Raw genomic sequence first — 25,960 nt, forward strand, 5'->3', positions numbered from 1 at the left:
AGAAAATCGTTATTTGATAGATCCCCCTCATAACCATTTAATGCATAAAACACAATAGCTCCCAACTCAACCATTGAAAATGCCACAAGACCAGCAACCATAGCGAATGTAAAAGCTTACCATTGTTAATGAATCCAAGGCTATTCCCTACTATGAGCACAGTTCACTGTTCTTGAATGAGAATAATATGCAAATTTCAGTTCATGATTTTCCACCCCTGGCTGTAGGCAGCTTTCCGAGTAACAGTCTATTGACCAGAAGTAATTTTCTTGTCTCTAAAACAAGTACTCAAATTTACTGACAAATTTATTTGTACACTTCATGGTATGCAAGATCTTCATTAGCAAATGTGGTGTGCACATTAATGCAACGTCCAACAAAGTAACTTTGCAATAATTGTAGCAGTATGGCTTAGACCCAATTTGCATTGAAAATAGGTTAATTTGAAAGAATTTCATATTAGTCATAATTTCTAAACTCTATATTCTCTTCTAGATACAGATTTGAAAATGTACATTTTTCTCCCCTTTCTGTTGGAGGTATTGAGACAACATATGCTGGCAACCTCCAGTACATTCTAATCAATCACAGGATGTGGACAAGGCCAGCATAATGCATTCCCCAAAAACATTTGAAAGTGGTGGAGAGCCAAGTTACTGAACCAGTGATAATTGCCTCCCGCTACTGTTGAAACATGTACAATGAAGGTGCTTAGTAAGAAAGTCGAGGATTTTGACCCAGCTTAGATGGTTAAATTCTTGCAATGGTAATAAAATGAACTACAGATCTCACTTCAATCAATCATAAAAGTTCTTTTTTAATAAATATAAAGACTGATGTTCAGCTGGAAACCAAAGTCAGGTGGATGTTATGACAAAATATATAACTCTGGCCCAACATCTCAAAATGACAGACATTTATATTATCCAGGTTGCAGATCTTACCATTACTCATGGTTTGTTTAAAGGAATGGAAAGGAAGAGGAAAAAGTGGGTAAAGAGATCAAAGATGCCACTTAATCGAAGCTTCTGTTCAAATTCAAGCTTCATATAACATGTCCTTTACAAAAAAAAATAATTAACAAAGAAATATTCTTCAATGATCAGGATCAGGCAGCTACTCTCCACCTTCCACAGCTACTGTTGCCACTGCTTTTACGAAGTAAGGGCCTTCCTGCAGGTACGCTCGAAGTTGCAGGTAATGTTGGTTTCCAAAGATTTCAGCTATTGTCTTGGAATTTACAAGGGCTTTTACCAGTTCAAATTTGGCATCCTTCGAGTTTTTGTCAGCTTCCGTTGACCTGTCAACAATGTATTCCACAAAGCCTGGTGTACCGATCATCAGTCTCTGACCCCAAGGCTGACTAGCAATTGCCTGCATTTAGGAAAGACGTAGGAGAAAAGTCATTGGGAAAAAGATGTCAACCACAGTAACAGAAATAACTCAATTCAATAATAGGAATTGCACTCTTAATTGATTACCATCATGAGCTAGAAGGGGCAAAACTGAGATAGTTACACTCTGAGTAATGAGCGAGACGGAGATAATAATTTACAGCTCAACACATCTGAGTAATTAAAATGACAGATTCCAGGTTGCAATCAGCTCAAGTCTTTAGCAACTTAACTGTGGAAACCAGATAATGAGTTACAAGATTACATTGCAAAGCAAAAGCAAATACAGCAGGTGCTACATGTCTGTAATTATAGAAAATCTTCAAAATTCTCAGATCAGTATGCATATGTGGACAAACAAGAATTAAGTGTTTCAGGTCAATGGTTTCTCATCAAAAATGCTTATCAAGTTTAAATATTAACTCTCTCCCTCTGATACTGCCCGACTCATGAATTTCTAACAGTGTTTTTATTACAAGCTATTAGAAGAGAAACAGTTTCTACTTCAAATTTACAAAATAATTGCAATTCTGATACACAAGTTCCATTTTAAGTTTCACTGATGTAGGAGCAACTTGTAAGCAAAACTGAGACAGAAACAAAAAATGGTAGAACAAAAAAAAAATCAGCAGGTCAGGCAGCATCTGTGGAAAGAGAAACAACAGCGAGTCTGTGACCCTTTGTAAGAACCGTTTCCCTTTCCACAGATGCTGCCTGACCTGCTGAGCTTTTCTAGCATTTTCTGCTTTTTCAGATTTTCAGCATCTGTAGTGTTTTTGTTTGATTTTCATAAGAAAAACTAGTGTGTGCTGTCATAATAGTACAGGTAAATCTAATTGTCTTCCCTAAACGGTACTATTTTTACAAAATCATTCAAATAAAATACACACCTTCAAACCAAAGTGGTAATTGTAGAGCCATTTATAGAATGCATTTCATATTTATTTTTTCCAAATGAAATGGAGAAATTTCAGGCACTTCTTCAGGCACCAACCATCTACACATTTCTGATTTAAATCTCCAATTATTCTGTTAATTGTGGAAAAGGTAACACAAACCAGCAACAGAATGTTTATAAACCATCATGTCTATCTACAAATCTAAGATCACCCAGCATTACTAGTCAATATGTGAATTTCATTGCATTTTAAGTTAGGACAGGATGTCTAAGTAAATAAGAAATTGTATTTTGTGTGCTAATGACAAAAGACTCACAGTGAAGACTTTTAGTGCGCCAATGTGGATATCTGGGAAAGGCTGGGAACTCATACTGCGGAATGTTTCCATTGGATGGCTGTGCAAGGCATGGAACCAGGACTCGGTCATTCCTAGAATATCTTCAGTTTGCTGATCAGTCTATGAAATTGATGGAAAAGTAAAACAGCAATGGTATAAGAAAATGGCACAGGTGGCTACAGATAAATCCCCAAAATGCAGAAATACACAGAATGACATTTTGAAAACTCATCTCAAACATAGTACTATGAAAAGGATCTTGCAGATGACATGGGGATTTCACATTCCAGTGCGTAAATACAATGCTGCAATGTTCTGCAAATTAATTCCCTTTTTAAAAAATGCTTGCTTCCCATAAGTGATAAATTGGAGCACCCAGTAAACTGCTCCCAAAGGATCACCACAAGTTCATTTGCTCTAAATTGTGCTTGCCAACACAGATAAAGAATTAGCTGAAATGCAATACAATATACAACAAAAATGTGCACTGTTCTGATCAATTTCACAATAGTTTGTTGGAAAAACAAGGTTTATTCACTCTTCCAGTAGGTAGAAATACAAATCTCCATACAGGTCCAATGTACATCCGATTCAGCCTTATGCAGGAGGACACTAATCCAAAATCCTCTCCTTTACCCATAATTGATGATTTGTAATTGCTTTATTGTTTGTACCGAGATACCGCAAAAAGCTGTTTGCATGCATTCCAGGGAGATCATTCCATACACAAGCACATCGAGCTACTACAGAGAAAATGAATGCAGAATATAGTGTTACAGTTACAGAGAATGTGCAGTGCAGGTAAACAAAGTGCAAAGGGCATGACGAGGTAGATTGAGAGATCAAGAGTACATCTTTAGCGTATAAGAGATCCATTCAAGGGTATGGATAACAGCAGGATAGAAAGTGTCCTGCGGGTATGCGTTTTCGAGCTATGTATCTTCTACCCCGACAGGAGGGGGAAGGAGAGAGAATGACGAGGCTGGGAGGGGCCTTTGATTATGCTGGCAGCCTTCCTTAAGGCAGCAGAAGCAGCAGTGTAGACGAAGTCAATGGAGGGGAGACTGGTTTGCGTGATGGACTGGGCTGCGTTGACAACTCTCTGAAATCTCTTGTGGCCTTGGTCAGAGCAGTTACCATACCAAGCTGTGATGCATTCAGATAGAATGCTTTCTATGGTGCATCTGTAAAATTTGGTGAGAATCATAGGGACACGCTGAATTTCCTGAGCTCTCTAAGTAGAGGCGTTGATGCGCTTTCTTGGCCATAGTGCCATGTGGCTGGATCAGGTGTCAGTGACATTTACACCTAGGAATTTAACGCTCTTAACCATCTGCACCTCAGCAACATTGATACAGACAGCAGCATATACTCCACCCTGCTTCCTGAATGTCAACAAAATGGAAGAGCTGGTCACTGAGGGAAAAGTTGTGCCTTGACACCATGCCACTAGGCTCCATCTCCTTCCTATACTCCATCTCATTGTTGCTTGAGAACCAGCCTCTACAGTGCTGTCATCTGCAAACTTGTAAATAGAGTTGGAGCAGAATTTGGCCACACAGTCATGAGTGTAGAGGCTGAGGACACAGCCTTGCAGGACACCTGTATTGAGGATAATCATGGAGAAAGTTACTGTTTTCAGTCTGTTGGTCAGGAGTCAAGGCTCCAGTTGCTGAGGGGTTGCCAAGTCTAGGAGTTGGGGACGAGTTTGAGCGAGAGAGAACTTTATTAATCACATCTACATCGAAACACAGTGAAGTGAATCTTTGCGTAGAATGTGCTGGGGGCAGCTCGCAAGTGTCGGCACACTTCTGGCGCCAACATAGCATGCCCACAACTTCCTAACTCATATGTCTTTGGAATGTGGGAGGAAACCAGAACAGCCAGAGGAAACCCACGCAGACACAGGAAGAACATACAACCTCCTTACAGACAGTGGCAGGAATTGAACCCGGGTCGCTGGCACTGTAATAGTGTTATGCTAACCGCTATTTATGGTATTGAAGGTGGAGATATAGTCAATAAATAGGAGACTGACACCTCCAGGTAACATGTAAACCAATGGAATGTGGCTTGCCAAGTGCAGCTTCTTGTCTGCACTTGCCCACTGTAGCCACACAATTATCCCACACTTTATCCACAAGGAATAACACGTCAACTTATTTTGCCATTCAGCCAGGCTTGGCTCTAATCAAAATCACTAATGACATCCTGTGTAATGACAAAGATAATCTATCACTGTTCATCCTTCTCAACCAACCTTTGCGATGTTGATCACAATATCCTCCTTCAAAGCCACCATCTGGCTAGTTGGGATCTATTCTTCCATTGGTTCCATTTTTATCTATCCAGTCTTAGAAACACTTGCAGCAGCTTCTCCTCTCATGTTGGCACCATTTATTCCCTAGGATTTTTAACCTTTGGTCCCTTCAGTTTCTCACCTACGTCCAATGGCAACTTCACCTAAAGACACTATAGGTTCAATACACATGCTAATATCCAGCTCTCTGGTAACAATTAACCCCTCCAGCAGTTTTATTTTGTCAAACTGCCTGTCTGACATCCAGTACTTGATGGACAGAAACTATAGTCTTTGATCCTCACCACAAACTGTTCCTAGACTCTGATTCTACCCCGCTCCTTGGCATCTGCCTGAAACTTAACCTGACTGCTTATAAGTTTGTTGTCATGCTCAACCCGTAGCCCAAGCTTTAAACTGCCCATCTGTTAGTTACTGAGACGACTTATGTAGACAGTATTGGTCTCATTATTTAGGGGTAGATGTTAACACTTTGGAAAAAGCAGAGGGAAGATTTACTACACGAATACCTGGAACAGAAGTATGGTCTTAAGGCCAGATTGGCTAGGCTTCACTTGCATCTATTGGAATTTAGAAGAGCAAGAGGGAATTTAATTAAAACATAAGGGATTTTGACCTGGTGGATGCGGAGATGCTGCTTCCTTCTGCGGAAGAATCTAGAACTAGGGATCACTAAAAATAAGGGGTCATCTATTCAAGATACAAATAAGGTGAATATTTTTCTTCTCCCAGAGGGCTGTAAGTCTTTGGAACTCTCTTCCTTGAAGGGTGGTGCAAACAGAGCCTTTTAATAATTTTAAGGCAGAAGTGAAAAGATTCTTAATAAGCAAGAGTTGAAAGATTATTGGGGTAGGCAGGAATGTGGACTTGAGGTTACAATTAGTTCATCCAATGTCTTAAAGGGCAGAGCAAGCTTGAGGTGCTGAAAAATCCTACTTGTGTATTGTAGTAATAACCCATGTTACACAACTGCATGCTATACAACCTTAACCACTTTACATAAAATACTTAATCTTTTCTCCTTTGTACGCTCTTCTCTTCATCCCAATTTTCAGTTTTGAAAATGTAATTTTATCAGAATTAAACTAGAAGTGTTTCCAACATTTTTCCAAGTTTTAAATATATAACTAATTCTTTCTCACCACTCATTCAGTAGGCGCAAGTAAAATTGACAAAATCTATTGTTTATTCATTGAGGAAGCAATAGAGTGAAAGTGATCTAAAGATTAATGGTCATCTTGACACACTGGGCACATTCTCCATGCACAGCCCTCCAAAGCGAATGCATCACGCAAAAAGCATGCTACAGGCTACTTTTCATAACTTTAAAACCCAGAACACAAAAATAGTGCGACATTAATATGTAGTCAATTATATCTTCTTGTGGAAGATTTGGACAACATGAATTCAGCATACTTTTTACTTTAACCCAATATGACTGCGGAATATCCTTATTTTAAAAAAAAAAGTCATGCTTACTAAATGAAGCACGAGAGCAAATGTGTACTATTCCCATTACAACTTGGTTTGGCAGCAGGTCACTAATGTCTAGTGTTTACGGAAATTAATGTCAGAAAATGGATGCAAATTAGCAAGGTGTCTGTAAAGTTTTATTGCCAATTAGAAAATCTCCCTTTTTTTTGATCACAAAGATGATTCAAGCTGTTCTTGCATTGCAGCACAAAGTCACCCATTTCCTTGGTTCAAATGCAGTACTTTTTTTAAAAACCACATCTTTCATTTAACAACACTTTCTGGGTACTCACTGGCAGGGAAAGGAGAGAAGCGATTGTGTCAAGGCAGCGGATGCGTACATCTGTGGAAGCGTTGCACGAAATTGAACCCAGCCTTCTCAAAACCTCTTGGAATGCAGTACCTTGTATAATGGAATAACTATTATAATTCCATATTTTAGCACAAGATCAAGGAAAAGTGACAGGTATTGCAATAATTAAGCTAGACTGGTGTTGCAATTTGAATGCTAGGCATATTTTCTTTTGGAGTGCAAAGAATGTCTGCCACCAACAAGCTCCCACGAACTGGAATGTGACCTGTGCAGTGAAATGGGAGGTACCAAGCCATGCATGTGAGGCACAGACAGCTAGAGTCAAGGGAAACATACTAAATAGAATGGCAGGAAAAAGAAACTGCTAATATGCTCAGGGAAAGCTGAGAGACAAAACAAAACTGCTAATAGGTTCAGAGAAACACATTCAATTAAAAACTTGTCTACACAACACTAAATGTGCAATTCTGTTTCGCGGAACTATTAGGTAAATTAGTTTTTCAATATCCAACACATCAGCACTACCAGAGCAAATTGAAGGTAGAATATTAGAAAGAACAACTTATCCAGCAATTTGCATAAAAGAGGGGAAAAAAAAACAATTTAATTACTCTTCATTCAGTTGTAGATTAAAGCAAAAACATTGTCTACCTGTTTTATTTAGAACTTGCTTTCCTTCAATACATGATCCAAGAATCCCAATGGTATCTAAGCCAACTCCAATCATGGTTGGCTCCTGTCCTTCAATCATCTCAAACACCTTTTCAATAAAGACAGGATAACGTTCACAGATCTGTTGAGGACTATCAACCATTGCCAAGTTTCCAAAAAACTTCACTAGATCTACAAAGGAAACAATAAATAAAAGTTCAAACACATTAGTGCATCAAAACTGTAATGATTTCAACACATTTAGTGCTGGAAAGTCTAGATCTAGTGCCCATATTTGTGTTATTGGACTCAATTTTGCTTGTGTAGGAAGAAATTAAATGCAGCTCTAAAACACACAAGAAACAAAGTTTCGCTGTCCTATCTTTCTTCTTTATTGAAGGCCCTGACCCATGCTCCAAGGACAACTACCCGAAACATTCAAACCAGTGATTTCTCAGGAGCAAACCGAAACATCAATAGGCCCAGTTGAAGATATTTAAACCAATCCCCATTTTCCAGGACAGAATATTACATAGCAAGCAGCACAGCAATGCAGGGTGAGCCTTCCCTGCTTACCTAGTAGGTGCTGCTGGGCAAGTCCTTTAACTCAGAATCAAGTTATTTAAATACATCAGTGATTCAGAGTATTCTTTTCTGGTTAAAATGAATTGATTAAAATTACTGCTATGGATCCACAGCTAGAAAGAAAATTGCTACTAAACAACTATTCAAACAGCACTATTATCACCTGACACTATAGAAGAGCATTAATCAGGTAAAAGGCTGACAATGGAGTAAAATTGGCAACATAAGTAAAGGTGATCAGAAGTTTGACCAAAGAAGTAGGTTTTTAGTGAACCATCTTATAGGAGAGAGGCAGAGGGGCTACTCTGCACTGCCATTATGTACAAATACATTTAAGATTTCCTTTCTGCTCCACATTTATTGTGGGAAAAAAAGTTAATTACAGATGAACTGTAAATTTTAGCAAGTATCATATTTATTTGTAATTTATAGTAATTTTGTTTTTGTACTGTAGTGCTACCGCAGAACAAATTTCACGTCATAAGTCAGTGATAATAATTCAGATTCTTAAGAATTTTACATAAAGAGGATGAACATTTGGAACAATAGACTAGAAACAGAAATATTAAAATGACTGCTTAGCTATAACAGTTGGATGGCAGGCTGGACAATTTAGATCATCACAAGGAAAAGCTTGCTTGCCCATTCTTATTAGTGGCTTGACATAACAGTATATTACAAAACAATTTTCTTTACTTACTTGGTAAATAAAAGCCAGAGAAGGGATCAGAATCTGCACCTATAATCATGTTTGAGATTCTATCGATGACGCCTTGTTGAGCCAGGTACTGTCGTCCATGCTGACTTTGAGCAAGAATGGTGATCATCTCGATAGCGGTAGCTCTGAAATTGAATAAAAATACTTGTCATTAATTTAATCAACCATTATAGCAACTTGCATTTATATAGCATCTTAATAATGGGAAATCTTAATCACATTTATCAAATGAAGATTTCAATCACAAATCAAGAGAAAAAAATAACTGTTTAATCAAAGGGATAGGTTTTAAATCAGTATCCCAAGGGAGAGAGAAGGGATTAGGGAGTTTCAAAGCTTGGCCCCAAAGCAACTGAAAGCCCAACCCCTAATGAAGTAGTCAAAAACTTTGATTTGTACAAGAGGCCAAAATTAAAAGATGATTTTACAATTGTGTCAAAATATAGGCAGCTTAATATTATCCCAACAATGTACTGTAACCCCAAAGCCCAGAAATTAAACCCCATTGCATCAAGGCAAGATATCCTTGCGAGTTAAGGGAGCTAATTAGTGGCAAATTGCAAATATTCTGAGTAGACAGCTTGAGTGATGACAGAAAAACTTTCACATAACCCCTACTTTTCCTCTTTCCATCAGTAAACCAGCCCTAACCGGTTAGGTAGATGATTTAGTTCTCACAATGATCTATCAATGTTTAATGGTACTCTGCAAGGAGGCACCACTGCAGCTGAACACAAACATAGAACGTATTTCCCCTTCCATTTTAGCAAGGCTATTGCTTTTACCCACTTCCTGCCATGGCAAATCCAGGTCAAAATTTAAAAATGGTCCAACATAACCAAAGAGACAAAAACATATGGCAACATTCAGCTTGCAGACATCTCCAGAATTTGCTGTTTAATGATTGAACAAAGCGACAGAAGAAAATTTGTGACAGGTTGAATCCTTCTCACCTGATGAGGACATCATCCCCTGCAAGCTCACCAAGCAACCGAGTTATAAAACCACTGTTGGCACAATACCCCAGTGAAACAGGTGACATGTTTGCTATCTCCAGCACCAACTGCAAGGCAATAACATAAGCAAGCTTAATATTGCTGTCAGAATGATGCACAGTCATCAAATTACTTTAGCTTAATAGATTGGGTTTATGAATTTCATTTCTGAAAGTAATACGAGAATAAAAAACATGTCATCTTCAAATGAGCATATTGATCTGACTTACTGCACTACAATCATATTGCATTTTTTTTTGAAGTTACGTACCTCACCACTAAATGTTCAAAGTACTATAGATACTACAAAGCAATACAGGGTTTGAACTGGCCATTCGAGTTACCACTGAAAATTTCATGCAGAAGGGATACAGGACAAAGGGAAGATGCAGACAAAAAAAAACATCCCACCCCGGTCAATCTCCCTTCTCCTATCTCCAGTTGGGCAAAAGATACAGAAGCTTGAGAGCACCTACAGTATCTACAGGAGGTGCCATCCAAAGGCAGCAACATCCAAAAATCCCCATTATCCAGGCCTTGCCATCTTCTCACAGCTACCATCAGGCAGGAGGTACAGAAGCCTGAAGTCCCACACCAGGTACAAGAACAGCTACTTCCCTTCAACCATCTGGTTCTTGAACCAACCGGCATAAACCTTATCACTACAGTCTAATAACACTATTACCACTTTGATCACTTTGCACTAAAATAGACTTAGTTTATTTTATTCCAATTGTGTTCTCTCTTGTAAAAAGTGAGTAGAAGTTTTGTTTAATTTGTTTTCTTGTGAATGCTGCTGCAAGTTTTTCATTGCTCCTGTGCATACACGTACTTGTGCATATGACAATAAACTCAACTTTGACCTACCACCAGACTCAAAGACACATTCTGTCCGACTGTTATCAGAATCTTGAACGGGTCTCTCATACGCTAAAAGATGAACTCAAATTCCCAATTTACCTCGTCATGGACCTTGAACTTTGTCTACCTGCACTGCACTTTTTCTGTAACTGCAACACTATATTCTGCACTGTTTTTCTTTTTACTACCTTGATGTAATTATATATGGCATGCTCTGTCTGGATGGCATGCAAAACAAAAGCTTCTCACTGTACCTCAGTACATGTGACAATAATGAGCCACTCCAGTTCCAAGTATTAAGAATGTCATAAACAGATCACAGAACAAAGTGACAAACCTATAGTCAGTGGGATGACCAAAGAGGGACTGTAAAACCTTCTGTCACAAAAGGGGTTGACAACCAAAAGTGCCACTGGTACAACAAGCTGCAATGCAATTTAAAAGACTCAATACAAATTGCATCAAAGACTGATCAGCTTTTACTTTAGTTTTAATACGCAAGAGGGAAAGTTGACAAAAGTGCAGTCATTTTTATCTCCACTAACCTATGCTGAGGAAACAAGTACTGCAAAAGTGATTTTCTAGCAATCTTAAGTTTTAATCCCTTTCAGCATTTTTCATTTCAGCTTGAAGCAGTGCTCCAGGTTTATCTTCCTTACCTATTTACATAAGAGAACAAGCAAAGTCTTTTCATACTCATGCCTAACAGTGCAAACAAATCTTACATAAAAATCCCCTGAAAACTTCATAGAAAACTAATCAGAAAAAATTGACAAAACCAAGAGAGGAAATATTAGTGTCTAAAAACTTAGGTTTTAAGGAAGATCTTAAGAATAAGGAAATAGATGAAGGGGGAAATTTGAGTGTCTGATGTGGACTATAAAAAGGTAAAACTACCAATAGTGACGAAAGGAAGTGTGAGAAACACAAGATGACAAATTCTGAAAAATGCAGAATTCTCCGAAGATTGCAAGGCTGGTGAGAAAACAGACATAGAAAAGAGAAGAGGCCTGGTGGGAATGGAATACAGTAGGCTGTATGGAAAGCTAACACTGCTGCTGCTACAACAACAACAACAACTACTACTACTCCATCCAACAATCCAGTTTCAGATCAGAGATATCATGTCCCACTTTTTCCCCACTCTTTAATGGATCTTGACTGCACAAAGTTTATCTATTGCCTACATGAAATTTGCAAATTTCACCATTTGCTTATCACCCTCAGCATGAAGTTGTTGTCTCTTTATTGAGCATTTACCTGTATATTCATGATTAACAAAACCATCAGGATAAATCTATGCAGTTCTACAAAGGTTCCCCCTTCAGAAATCTCTTCAAACTTGAAGAGCCAAAGATATTTCAGCCTTCTCTCATAACTTGCAACAGATTATGTTATGTGATATCTGAAGGTATATGGCAGTGGAGCCACTACCAATTTAAATGATTATTTAAGTAACTATATCAGGCTTAATAAGAGAATCAGGCTTAATAAGAGAATCAGGCTTAATAAAATCTCCAAATCCTCTCCAACGTTCAGGGAAAATTTAATCCCAGCTCAAAGTCAAAGCAAACCATTCAAGTGAATCAGAGTTGTTTAGATTAATTTAATGACTTAAGTGACCCAAAGTGTGCTTCACTCTTAAAGTGAGCTATGGAAAACTATAATTGCCTAATGAACTGAGGAAAATATCTGAAGAACATGTATTTTAATGATTTAAATATAACCATTGGCTCAGAAAGCAAATCAAAGTTTACAAAATGAATATATTCAAGAGTCTTTATGTGATATCTAAATTTGATTTACAAGAAAATTCTTGAATGTCAACTACAACAAATGCACTGTACCTCATAAACTCTGTATCGCACCACATCATTGATGCCCATAACATCTTTCAAATCTTGTAACATACTGGTGGTGAATAATGCATCAAGTCCACCTTTATTCTGGGCGATTCTGGAAAGGGCTTTGATTGCCTGAAAGTAAAAATGCAGCACCAATAAATCTCTTACTACTGATGGTGCTTAGAAGTAAATATCAGCTGAGGCAAGCAGAACTATCCATATGTAGCAAAATGGATTTATATAGTTACCCATTCTTGTAAGAATTATATCAATGGTATCAAATTTATGATAATGCCATTAAAATAAAAAATGCATCACATCACATGGGACATATTTTCTACTAAGCCAAGTTCAGAACCCCAGCTGTGCAGAGGATGCGTACCGAAAACAGAGATGCAACACTGCAATAGTTGCCACAGTGACAAATTAACTTCCAATGTAATACTTTCTGTAAAGATTGGTTCCATTTTTGATCAGATGTATATAAACTATTTATTTAAAGAATACAAGAACATAATAAATAGCCCTCAAGCCTACTTCGTCATTCAACAGAATTATGTTCTATTGTACTTGGCTCTACTTTCCTGCCTAATTCCCATATCTTCCAAAGTGTCCATTAATCTATGACTGAGCATTCACAGTTCTTCAGGTTGGAGTGATCCAAAGATTTATACTCTCTCCTTTTCCAAATTTCTCACCTCAGTCTTATATAGGCAACCCATAAACCACCCAGTTCTGGATATGATCACTTCTTCAACAGCAAGTCCTCCAGGTTAAAGACAAATTGCTTCCATTCCTGTTCTACAAGTTCTGAGGTGACTGAAGAATCCTACATGGGATCCACAGGCAGGTGGAACAAGTGGTGCCCAATGAGACAGGTAGGCTAATTGGTTGGGATTCCTTATGCTCTTTCCACTGTTTGCTTATTATCTCTGTGTGCTGCCTTTATAGAGATTAGATGTTATGTGCATCCCAGATGCTCTTTCTCAATTTTGAGCAATCATAGGCCAGGGATTCCCACAAGTCAGTGATTATTCCTCCCCCCACCCCAACCAGGGAAATTTAAGAACATCCTTCAAGTGTTTACCCTGTCCTCCTAAATTTTTCTTGCTATGATAGAGCTCAGAGTAGAATACTTTTTCGGAAGTCTAGAGTCAGGCATCCAGATGATGTGGCCCAACTACTAGAATTGGCTGGGCATGATCAGAACCTTGGTGCTGGTGATGTTGGCCTGGGAAGTAAAGCTAACTCTGGTTCATATATACTGTCAGAGAGTTAGGAGATATATAGTGTTTGCTCTGAGAAGATGAATGTATTTTGTCCACATCACCACAGAACATAGGAAGGCGAAGATCATTACTGCTCAGTAGAGCACAGGTTTGAACTCTTAGTCATAAAAAACTTTTTATCACCCATATCTACCTTTGCTGAAGGGTGGCTTGTGACCCAGGAAAAATGATCCACATTTTCTAGACTCTCCCAGTGTGATGGAGAGAGACAGCAAGAATGAATTGTGTGGTGCAGACAGGTTGGGCTTCCAAATGTTAGTGCAAGACACATTCTCTCATAGGTTTCTGTGAAAGAGACAACATGATTTGGAGCTAAGCAGCCAAATGTGCACATACACAAGCATCATCTGCGTGATGTGTGTGTAAGTCAATGGCCGAGATTTAGTTGATCTTGGTTCCAAAGCGTAGACAAAGATTGAACAATTTCCTCTTCATCCAGAAGATTAGTTCCACTAGCTGGAGGACTGTAGGAAGCAAGGTCCAGTATTGCAGCAGAGGTTTAGGAAGAGAGCTTGACTCTAATCTGCACTGGGATTAGATCTGCAGTGCAGCTGTTAGTTAGGATCATTGAATACATGTCATCATTCTTCCATACATGGGATGGGGATGGTTATAAATTCCAGGTCTAGCTAGATGTTGAGAAGGATTTTCTATAATCCTTTACAAAAGCCCACGTACAGGGACTGATGTTGCACTACATTTTTTTGGATTTGACATGTGATGAAAATGGTGTCTATTTTACCTGCTAATAGAATCTATAATGTGACTCTGGAAACAGCTCCTCAGCAACTGGCTGAAGGTACAACAAGGTCCGTCTAATGCAAAATTCGGTGGAAGTATGAAATTTATACCACAAAACATAGCCAATTAGCCTATTGTGTCTGTATGGATCCTGCAAGAAAAACTCAGAATAAATCCACCTGCCATCTTTTCTCATAATACTAAATTATGAAAATGAGACAAGATTCTGCAAAGGAATATATAGAGATTAAGAGATGATTTAGGATGAATTAAAAAAGCACTGTGAATAAGAATTAGTAAATGTTGATGTGCAGAAGGATCTCAGTGTGATCGTTAATAAGAAGCAGAATTAAATATGTAGGTACAGCAGGTAATTAGGAACACAAAGTTATGTTGCCCTTTAAGGCAAAGGGGTTGGAGTACAAAAGTAAGGATCTGTTGCTGAGATTCTACAGGGTTTTGATGAAATCCCATTTGCAATATAATATTTGAATTTTGCAGAATTTGTCTCTGCAGATTAAGTTTCCATACTTGAAAAAGGATGTACTTTGACTCAGTGCATTGGATATTCACTATTCACTGAGAGATTGTCTCATGAAGAGAGTTTGAGTAAGATTGGCCTTTCCCAAATAAGATGAAGGAGAGACGATCTCACTTAAACTAGTAGGATTCTCAGGAGGGATTGACAGGCAAGATCTTGACCCTGCATGAGATTGAAGAACTCTTTCAGCAGCTGAAAAGCAACAAGGTCTCTATAGCAGATAAAATTCCTATTTAAGTATGAAAACATGGCAGAGAACTACTTTTATCATGCAATTCATGACCTTGTCTCTCTAATTTGGAATGTCAGAGATGCTGTAATCATGATCATGTTTAAGAAAGGAAAGACTGACTGCAATAACTATGGGGGATTCTGCTTGCTGTCTGCTATAGGAAAAATGTGTAGATTCGCATTATGTATTGAGACAAGTTCTGCAAAATTCATATATTATATTGCAAATGGGATTTCACCAAAATCCCGTAGAATCTTAGCAACAGATCCTCATTTTTATACTCCAACCCCTTTGCTTTAAAGGGCAACATAACTTTGTGTTCCTAATTACCTGCTGTACCTACATGTTTAGTTTCTGCTTCTTATTAACGATCACACTGAGATCCTTCTCCACATTAACATTTACTAATTCTCATTCACAGTGCTCTTCTTTTAAATTTATCCTAAAATCATCCCTTAATCTCTATATATTCCTTTGCAGAATCTTGTCTCATTTTCATAATTTAGTATTATGAGAAAAGATGGCAGGTGGATTTAGAGTTTTTCTTGCAGGATCCATACAGACACAATAGGCTAATTGGTTATGTTTTGTGGTATAAATTTGCATTAGACAGACCTTGTTATATCTTCAGCATTTCAAAATACGACAGGAATTTTTTTTTTGAAAGCACAAAGATAGCACCTTTGCTCTCAGTGGTGGAACTGTTAGATCTGAGTTCTTGGAGGACATCAGTAATTATTTTACTAAAGGCAACCTTACCTCTTTTGCCACAGATATTTTCTCGCCACCAATTCTATGGATCATCTCCTTAAGCAACTCAGGAGAACCAAGAACTGTCACAACCGCATCTGTGCTCTCAGCAATCCGCCCAATCTGGAAAAAATAGCATTTAATGTGAGTATGAAATGAATGTACTGCCTGCATTCACCATTTCCCACTCCAACTTCACCTTATCCCTATTCAAAAAAGGTAGCACTTGACATAAATGCTATTTAAACCACCTATCTTAATGTCCATTATTACTAAAATTCTGTGAACATCAAAAAAGAAAAATAAACTGCATTTAATTTCTTTTAAAAAAAACAGCCTGGGGGTAGGCATTAGCCATGCCAATGGCAATGTGCAAGTAAGGATTGGGATTACAATACAAAAGACAGATACTAACATGTTTAGTTCTGATTTCAATAGAATTATTGAGGAAACTGGAAAAATATTTAGAAATACAAGGTCGGTCCAAAGCATACACCTGATATTCAGTTATTGGACACCACTATTCTCAGATATCTCTGCTCCTTCAATTCTGGCACTGTGATCATCCCCAACTTTAATTGTGCCATTGTCAGCGGCAATGTATTTAGATGTTTTGGTTAGGTCTAGAATTATTTCCCCAAACCTCCCCAGCTCTCTCTCCTCCTTTAAACGTGTTTGTTAAAATCTACTTTGACAAAGCTCTGCCTTCTCCTTTTGCAGCTGGATGTCAAAACTTCCACTGATATATTCTTGTTAAGTGTGTCAGAAAGTTTTGCTACATTAAAGAGCAGTGAGAATGCAGGTCTTGATGGTTGAAAACTTTTACTCACTGCATTAGTGCTGTCAATTTGCAATAGCTCAACTTGTTTCTCCAAACTTTGTTTTAAATGTTAGGAAACCAAGGTAATGTACAAGACATTGCCTAGTCTTTCAAATGCAACTGAAACCTGTCAAAGTAAAACACACTTTTGAAGAAATACCCGCCTTACTTGTGTCAGCGCCAAGACTTTAACACGGTCATCAGAATGCTGAAGTCCCTTCTGGAGTTCCAGCTTGTAATTTTGAGCCAGGAAGACTGGTTCCAAAGCTTGCAGAAGTCGCTCCAGAATGGCAACACACACATCAATTTGTTCCCTGAACAAAGAGGGACAATTGGATATAGACAAAATAGAATATAAAAAAAATACTGGGCCAAGCACACGACTTACCAGGCAAAACAAGATAAGGCGGGGCTGATAGGACAATTGTTCATAAGTTATTTTATCTAGCCTGGCAGTCAAAAACCAGGACTCGACCTCACCAGAAAACGTCAGCTTGAGCAGAGAAGAAAGTTCTGAATATCTTGAATCTCTATAATCCTCTATCCCAGAAGGATGATACGCTCAGCATATAGAAGATATGAAGCTGACAGGCTTTTGAACACTGATGAAATCAAAGAAGAGGGAGCTGGAAATTCAGTCCTGGTCCAAGTGAATGGCAGTGCAGGCTCAAGGAATTGTGTAGTCTTTTCCAGCTCTTTTGTTTTTAAATGAGCATATTATTCTTTGATCAGTAGCTAATTTATATCTTTAAAAAAAATCAGTTTTAAGCGGAGATTTTCTTTTAATAATGTAACTCAGCCACTGATCAAAGTGCATCTTATTGAAAACCAGTGACAATTCAAAATAATTTTGCATTTTATAGTACCCCTCACATATTTATCCCAAAACATTAACAATATATTAGGCGGTGTAATCACTATAACAATATATGTAAAATCCATAACAATTTGCATGTAGCAAAGTTTTATGAACACCAATCAAAATATGTTGAACTTGCATGAGTGGACAATAATAATTTGATTGAGTTTGCTGTGTTTTGTTTTTCCAGTGCTTTGTTTTGCTTATTGGAACATCACTAAGCATGTTGTACCTGAAAATGTGATGACGATTAGGAGAAATGTAGCTTTAAAACAATATTTTGAAACAGCTAGTTAATGTTGGGAACATTTAGGCAGCTTTCCTAAACTGAATAGATTTCAGAAAGGGAATTATTGTACTAGGTGAATAGCAGTTATTATTTATTGCAAAGACAATAACATCAGGCCAATAACTATGGTGAAATCCACTCAGACTGTAATAATTCATAAGAAAGGTGGACAATACAGAAATGAAGCACAGCTGTCACATAGTAATGTTACAAGTCTAAAGTGAATAATGTGTAAAAGATTTGGGGGTGACACGGTAGCGTAGCGGTTAGCGCGATGCTATTACAACGCCAGCGATCGGGGTTCAATTCCCGTCGCTGTCTGTAAGGAGTTTGTACGTTCTGCTGTGTCTGCGTGGGTTTCCTCCGGGTGCTTCGGTTTCCTCCCACATTCTAAAAGACGTACGGGTAGGTTAATTTGGGGTTTAAAATGGGCGGTGTGGACTCGTCGGGCCGGAAGGGCCTGTTACCACACTGTAAATAAAAAATAACTGGGAATGCAAGGGTTAATGGCTGGCAATGTAAGGGTTAACGGTATGCTTCTCATTGTCAACTTCTTCCCATGGTAAAGAATTACCTCAACCATGGGGTGATTATAGTTATGGCTGAAAGTGAGGGTCAGGTGTGAGTAAGGAAGACATAGTTATTTTAGACACATCTTGTTTTGCTAAAACTTACTGTAAGCTATTACCATAGTGAGTGCAACTTCCCATGAAGGTTTCTCATGAAGTGGGTATAAGATACACACTAACCGAGGCTTCTTCGAGTGGGATAAGAACAGAGCTCAGGTTGTCTGATTTATTACAGAGCGTGGGTCAACTTTTACAAACGTTGAATATTTCACTTAAGTTTCTCTTGGCAAATTTCCTCAATCATTATCACACCCTGTTACATGAATGTTCTCATATTGCTGTACTTGTATCGCTTGGTATGAACAAATATTTCAAATAATATCTTGTCACGTCTGGTTCAATAGACTTACAAATTGCGTCACTGTTTAGCTATCAATAACGAGAGCAATATTTGGATTTAAATACTCCCCCATGGCACTGTATAAAGAGCATCATGGCCAGCACATAACTAAAAAATCCTAACACAAACCATATTGAGCCACTATCAGGTAACCAGTGGAAACAAGATGATTTTCTATCATAGTGTCATTGCTTGAGGGATAAATGCCGACCAGTATATCAGAGGAATTTCCTTTGTACCAAGGTGTCTTTTATATTCAATTATTGTTGCTATCATTGTCAATGGTTTGCACAGCTACTAATTTTCTTGTGGCAGTTAAAGTAACAAAATTTCAGTCTAATCCACTTTGTATGTTAGTATAAAAGCCATCCTGTCAATTTACTAATGTTTCAATGTGACCACATTTCGAACATTTTCTGTTTTGAAATTAAGTTCAGTCCTATTACCTATTCATATTTATTAATGGGACCATCTTCAAGAGGAAATTCAGAAACATGGCAGAATCAATGATTGACTTCAGTGTGCACATTACCAATACACTGACCCTAGAATTACCCAGTTTAGTAAAATGTGCAATTTGTTCTTAGAATGCAAGTAGTAATTTTTGAACAACATTACCCAGCTTTGTGGATTAGACTCATCTGCATCTTGGTTCAGTATTATCTTTTGACTTGGTTGGTAAAATGATTATATTCTTCAGGATTAATCATAAAAGTCATTAAAAAAATACACCCCAAATCCATCCAACTAATTGTAGAGCAACAAAAAGAAATCTGCTGGAGGAACTCAGCAGGTCAAGCAAGATCTATAGGAGGAAAGGAATTGTTGATGTTTCATGTTTAAACCTTGTATCAGGACCCATTGAGTTCCTCCAGCAGATTGTTTGTTACTCCAGATTCCAGTACCTACAGTCTCTTGTGTCTCCAGCTAATTGCAGATCTTCCTGTTTATGCTCTCAGGCATGAAGCCACATTTTGGTGATATTTTACATAAATTCAGGATGCTGTCATTAAACATTGACCAAAGCTGATGAAACCATGTCACAGTCCTACATCAAGATCTGACAACAACCACTTCAAAGTCAGCTCTTGCTCCACCCCTTCCCCCCACCTTTTCATACTAGCTATCTCCTCTATCTTTCCAGTCCTGATGAAGAGTCTCGACCTGAAACATCAACTGTCCATTTCCTGCCATAGATGCTGCTTGACCCAGAGTTCCTCCAGAATTTTGTGTTACTTCAAAAGTCAAGTTTGTCATATGCTCAAGTACATGCATGCACAGGTGCAATGAAAAACTTGCTTGCAGCAGCATCACAAGCACAGATATGCAGCATTCACAAGAAAAACATAAATTAACAACATAAATTATACATGAAAGAACACAAATAGAACAAGAAAAACAAAATCTATTGCAGTGCAGTGGCCAGAGTGGTCACGGTAGCGTAGTGGTTAGCATAACGCTTTACAGCGCCAGCGACCCAGGTTCAATTCCGGCTGCTGTCTGTAAGGAGTTTGTACATGCTCCCCATGTCTGTGTGGGTTTCCTCCTGGTGCTCCGGTTTCCTCCCACATTCCAAAGATGTACGGGTTAGGAAGTTGTGGGCATGCTATGTTGGCGCCGGAAGCGTGGCGACACTTACAGACTGCCCCCAGAACACTCTATGCAAAAGATGCATTTCACTGTGTGTTTCGATGTACGTGTGATTAACAAAGATATCTTATCTTACTGTAGGGTTGTGCAGGTCGGTTCAAGAACCGAATGGTAGCTGTTCCTGAACCTAGTGGTGTGGGACTTCAGGCTTCTGTACCTCCTGCCCGGTGGCAGACGCAGCAAAGGCCACATGCACAAGGAGCGAAAGAAGAGCAGGAGGACGGCCGGGCTCACTAACCTGCATAGTGTGACTGTTAATGCACCTTCCCCGGGGCCCCACCAATTCATTCCCTTCTGCAGTCAAACCCCGAGCAGCCACGTCCCGGCCCCGCGCCCCACCCACCTGTCATCGCAATCCAGCAGGTTGAACAACACCCCAAAGCGCAAGCCCGTCGCCAGTTCCCGCAGCGTGTTCAACGGCACGGAATTCACAGCAGCCTTCAAACTATTCAGCTCCGCCAGAGGCTCCTCCAGCTCCGCGATCTCCCTCAGCAGCTCGGTCACCGAGGCCGCCATCTTCTCCCTCCCTCCCGGCAGGCCCACCTACTGTCTTCTCGCGATACTTCAGCACGAGGGAGATCTCGCGATAGAATGGACAAACGCCCGCTCCTTGGACTGTGTTGTGGACCGTTGCCAGGGCAACCGTGCAGCCTCGAAAGGGGTTTCGCCTCAAAACCCTTCTAAATCATGCAAAGGCAAGTTGTAAACTAAAGTTCAGCTGGGCATCTTCACAAAGGTAATGGCTGTGAAGTTATTTTCCTCTTAACATTGCTCATTGAATTGTGTATAATGGTAGGGTTGGCATAGAGGTATTGAAAAGGGGAAATGGTTTGATGGGGAGTTGTTTCCAATGATGGGGGAGAGGTTGAGGATCAGAACAAGGAGCTATAAATATAAGATATTTACTAATAAATCCCAATTTAAGAGAAACTTCTTTAACCAGGGCTTAGTTACTACCTTAATGCACTCTGTACTAACTCAATGTAACTGCACTGTGTAATGAATTGATCTGTACAATCGAATTGCAAGACAAATTTTTCACTGTACCTCGGTACAACTGACAATAATAAACCAAAACCAGCACCAATAGTTACAACATGGAACTCACTGCCACCTGAAGTAGTTGAGACAACTAAGATAAATGCATTTAAAGATAAACTTAATACAGGAGGGAGCAAGAAATAGGAGAGCAGGGTTAGATGCAGAGGTGTGGGAGGAATCTTACAGGAAACCCAGCATGAAATAGTTGGGCTGAATGGTCTGTTTCTCACTTGGTATTCTTCCATTTATGAAAAGATTCCTGGAAAAAGTCTTACTAAGTGCAATTTTGTAAATAAAAAATGGTGGGTGAAATGTATAATGTGTTTTGGTATATTGTATTGCTACCATTATGGAGAGGCACAGTATTCATTGTAATAAAAATAGATTTGTAAATTGAAGACACATGCTAAAGAGCCAACTGCATTACAGCAAAGATTTATGAATAGAATGTTTACTAATTGAGGAGTGCCTGTGTATGATTGCTTGCAGTGTCTTAGGGCAGCACAGTAGCCCAGAAGTTAGTATCACTGCCTCAAAACTTGGGAACTATACATGCTCTCGGTGGGTTACAAACACCCGAATGATGGACCCCTGTACATACAAACAGCTCCCATAAATTTTATTAAATTCAAATGAAAACCAGTCTTGAAAAAAAATGCTTACAGGTTGCCAGTTTTACTGTGGGAAGCCATTCAAGTGAGTTACTTCGAAAATTAACAAACAATCTCCTCTACTGATACTTGTCCAACAATGTACTGTAACATCCACTGATACTTGAAGGCCATTGAAACCAGCCATTGAGCGTGGGACATCCTGATACTGTACCATTGTAACTAGGCAAGGGAAGACAATAAATAAATGTTCATGTTATTGGTCCTCAACAACACTGTTCATTACAATACTGTGGAGGTATGCTTAACATATCAAGTGATTTTGTATATTTTCTTACATGGACAAAGTCGACTTATGGATGTCTGTAAAAATGAAACCAGTTCATAACCCAGGGATAGCCTGTGTTCAATAGTGACCTCTGCATGGAGTTTGTGCATTCCTTCTGTGACTACATGTGTTTCTTATTTTCCTTCCACATCCCAAAGATCTATTAGTAGGTCAATTAGCCACTGCAAATTACAGTAAAAAAAGTGGCAAACTGAATAAAGGGGAGTTTTGGCCACGTGGAGAAGTTGCAAGAGTCCAAGGAAATAGAGAGGGAATGGGGTTAATAGGATTGTTCTCTTGAGAAAAAACATGAACCAATGAGTCAAATCTCCTTCTGTATAAGGATAAGTATGCACAATTTTTAGAATTACTGTGCACACGCAGTTCTTGAGAGACTAGCTGCTTCAACTTACCAAATGCAATGGTAGGAAAATGACAAAAAAGTGCAAAACATAGCAAAATTGACAGGAAGCATTTACGGGCTCTATCCAACACCACTGCTAAACAATTTGGATTGTCTCAGAATTTAACAATAGTTTTCAAAAAGGATTTTCCAAATTCTGAAAATAGAAAAAAATTGCAGGGCTAAAGGGAAAGGGGACAGGAGAAAAACAGGGTGACAAGGATAGCTCTTCCAAAGTGATGGCTCAAGTTCAAAAGGCCTCCTGTGCTGTATTGTTCTCTGATTTTAATCCATCTACCTTGGACTACGCATCCCATGTGTGTAAGCTGTTTATTGCTTAGTGAGAAAATTTAGGAAAAAAACTGGCAAATGTTATAAAACTGAACTTTTGCAAGTTGTGTTGTGGTGTGGAGCAGAGTTGTAGTGTTTTAAACTAAGCTAACCAGAGAGCTACTCTTTGTGTTTATTGCTTATTAACTCTCGACTGACAAGTAATCTAAATGTTAATTTATAAAAAAAGATTGTCACCATTGGAAGCTTTATTTACACTGGAAACTGCCCTCCTTGAGATGAGAATTAACTGCTGTGTTTTGCTTAGTGGCTGGTGTAAACTCAGACCCAACTCAGAAGTGGTGATTAAGAGCATTATAGCCCTACCTTCTTGAATTGGTAGTTCATGAAGAGTGAAAGGCACAAAGGCTAATAGATTATTGATCAGAATAAGATGAAGCCTGGACTACAGAAACTATATTTCATTTTGACTAGCTCATTGACCTTTAGAAAACGTGCACTTCAGATGAATCAGGACACTATAGTTAGGTTATCTGAAGAATTAAAAATTTCTCAAAGAACTGTTTATAGTTCCATTACTACTTTGGAACTGGGATATTTTGAGGAAAGACAACAGATATAAAATTGTACAAATAATACCATATTGTATGCCTCTGTGTTTTTGAATTTTTTTTCTTGGATAATATTCTTTCCATTTCATTTAGAAGTTATTTCCTTTCCTGGTGCTGATTCATTTTGGGTGGCTTTCCATGATGGATGAGGTTCGTGTGGTACCCAGTGGAAAGGTCTACAGGCAAATCTTTGACGCAGAGGTATGCTCAAAATTGCTTCCTAATCTAATCACTGTATAAGCACAGTGCATCTTAATGCTGTAAAAGCTATTGTGCTCTACTTGTGAGCATAGTTTGTTATGGCTGGAGTGGGTGGGACAGGACTGTGCTAATATGAGACCTTTATCATTTTAAGTCCAGAGCCTTATTGCCATCTTTGAGAAGAGGTAATTTCAAAGGCACGAGAGTGACTTGTGGGTATAGTCGCTGCCATTAAGATGAAGAATGAGCCATCCATCACTAATTGGGGTCAAGGGAAGGGGAGGCAAGTTCTGAGCAGAGGAGACCAAGCTTTCCTTGTGGCTGCTGGAGGACCTTTCTTGCACCTACTGGCCCAAAACAAAAGCTCAATAAAGATTAAAACAGTGATCCTCTTCAGGAAGTTATCCTTCTGGACAATTTTATCAGTGCCTGTCCCAGAATGGAACGTCACTGCGGTGATCAGAAGAAAAACATCACATTGGTGGCCCAAGTTATACCATCAGACCTTGAACTTTAAATGATTTAACAATGTAGAATAACCATCACTTAAAACAGTAGTATGCATGAATACAGCAGGAAGGGCCTGAATGCTATTTTAATCACCTGCCTGACCTGCCTTATAAGTGTGCAGGATTAAAATCAGCCCTATTGTATCTGCTGAGGTTTGTTTGGCAGCTTTTTACATTTTAGAAAGTTTAAAAAGTACTTTAATTTACTGAACAGATATTCACTTTGATCGAGTTGTGGAATGGGTAGCACTTATATTCAGAGTGAGTGTTGTGACATAGATCTGGATGTTCTTCTTGTTAATTCATCTGATCTAATGGAATGGACAGCACAGTTAGTGATAACCAGTCAGAAAGCATCTCTGCTATTAAGAAAGCAGGCTGTAAAGAATAATCATTAATCACTGTGATTCACAGATCAGAGGGTTATGGAGAATTATTGATAATCATTATGATTGAAGGAGTATGGCTAAATTCATATAAATCAGATTTTTACAATGCAAGTCAGCAAAAATTCCAAAGTTTTTCCAGTAATTTGTGAAATTTATATATCTGAGATGCATTATTAGAAGAATAATCACCACACAGAGCAGCAACCTTACAGCTTTTAGTAATAAAATTAAGGGATAATTAAGGTAATTTTAGCCAGACTAATTAAATTCCTTCACACTCCAGTATTGATTTGACCAGATAAACCCTCCACATGTTGGGATGATTGGCCTGTTCCTGCAGTGTAAATACAATGTGTAATGACTAATTCAGGGTTAAATTAGCAGTTTCACATTGAGGATACTGAACAGCTGCTGTGGGAATTAGAAGCCTGGTGTGACGGAGTTCTGAGGTAGCGTTGTAGAGTAACATCATGAAGCTAGTAAAGATATAATTAGTCTCATTAGTGTGAGAAATATTAGTTTGTTATCATATTATCTTCCTTTCAGAAAGATACATTTTAATTTTCTTAAATTCTGCACGTCTGTAAAGGTTCAGCTTGTCCGTACACTGGGTGAAACAAGAAGAAAATCCCTGTGCCATGATATTCGCTTTGGCAATGGGAGGATTCCCATCGTTCGGAATTTGGACACACCAGTAGGGTATATCCTCTCACAACGTCGACGTTCCTGGATGGAGGGGTTAATGAATGATGGGTACATTGAAAATCCAGTGTTGCGCAGGTAACAGTGGAACTCAATCACAGTGTGATATTTTCAAAGCTACATTAATTTTGATACACTCTGCACTTAAACCATGTGGTTGACATGACTAGTTTCATGTCACATATGAAACCAGTGTGACATGTTTAGTTAGGGTGTATAGACCAAGGCCCTTCCTGTTGGCAGATGGATCAAGGACCATTGGAACAAATTTAAAGTAAAGCTCAGATGAAAGAGGTGGATGTGAGGAAAAACTTATTTTTGTGTTAAGAATTCTGATCATTGGA

At 38.6% G+C, this 25,960-nt stretch overlaps 2 protein-coding genes across 2 annotated transcripts in view; one reads left to right on the forward strand and one right to left on the reverse strand.

Moving 5' to 3' along the window:
• Positions 1-797: 797 nt before the first annotated feature.
• Positions 798-21,065, reverse strand: psmd5 (proteasome 26S subunit, non-ATPase 5). The gene is made up of 10 exons (XM_052037414.1): positions 20,874-21,065; positions 16,933-17,077; positions 15,953-16,066; positions 12,394-12,522; positions 9,644-9,753; positions 8,673-8,815; positions 7,388-7,579; positions 6,717-6,826; positions 2,610-2,750; positions 798-1,374 (listed from the first exon to the last, which is right to left on the reverse strand). Exons 1-10 carry the CDS (start codon positions 21,044-21,046, stop codon positions 1,117-1,119), a joined length of 1,515 nt encoding a protein of 504 aa, XP_051893374.1. The 5' UTR covers positions 21,047-21,065; the 3' UTR covers positions 798-1,116.
• A 105-nt stretch (positions 21,066-21,170) lies between these two features.
• ccdc180 (coiled-coil domain containing 180) overlaps positions 21,171-25,960 on the forward strand; it is a 68,751-nt gene continuing 63,961 nt past the window's right edge. Inside the window, exons 1-3 of the mRNA XM_052037466.1 lie at positions 21,171-21,266; positions 23,909-24,016; positions 25,504-25,694. Coding sequence (XP_051893426.1) covers positions 23,954-24,016; positions 25,504-25,694 — 254 coding nt within the window. The 5' untranslated portion in view covers positions 21,171-21,266; positions 23,909-23,953. The remainder of the gene's footprint in view (positions 21,267-23,908; positions 24,017-25,503; positions 25,695-25,960) is intronic.

Source organism: Pristis pectinata, chromosome 23, assembly GCF_009764475.1.
Source record: "Pristis pectinata isolate sPriPec2 chromosome 23, sPriPec2.1.pri, whole genome shotgun sequence".
Classification (NCBI taxonomy): domain Eukaryota; kingdom Metazoa; phylum Chordata; class Chondrichthyes; order Rhinopristiformes; family Pristidae; genus Pristis; species Pristis pectinata.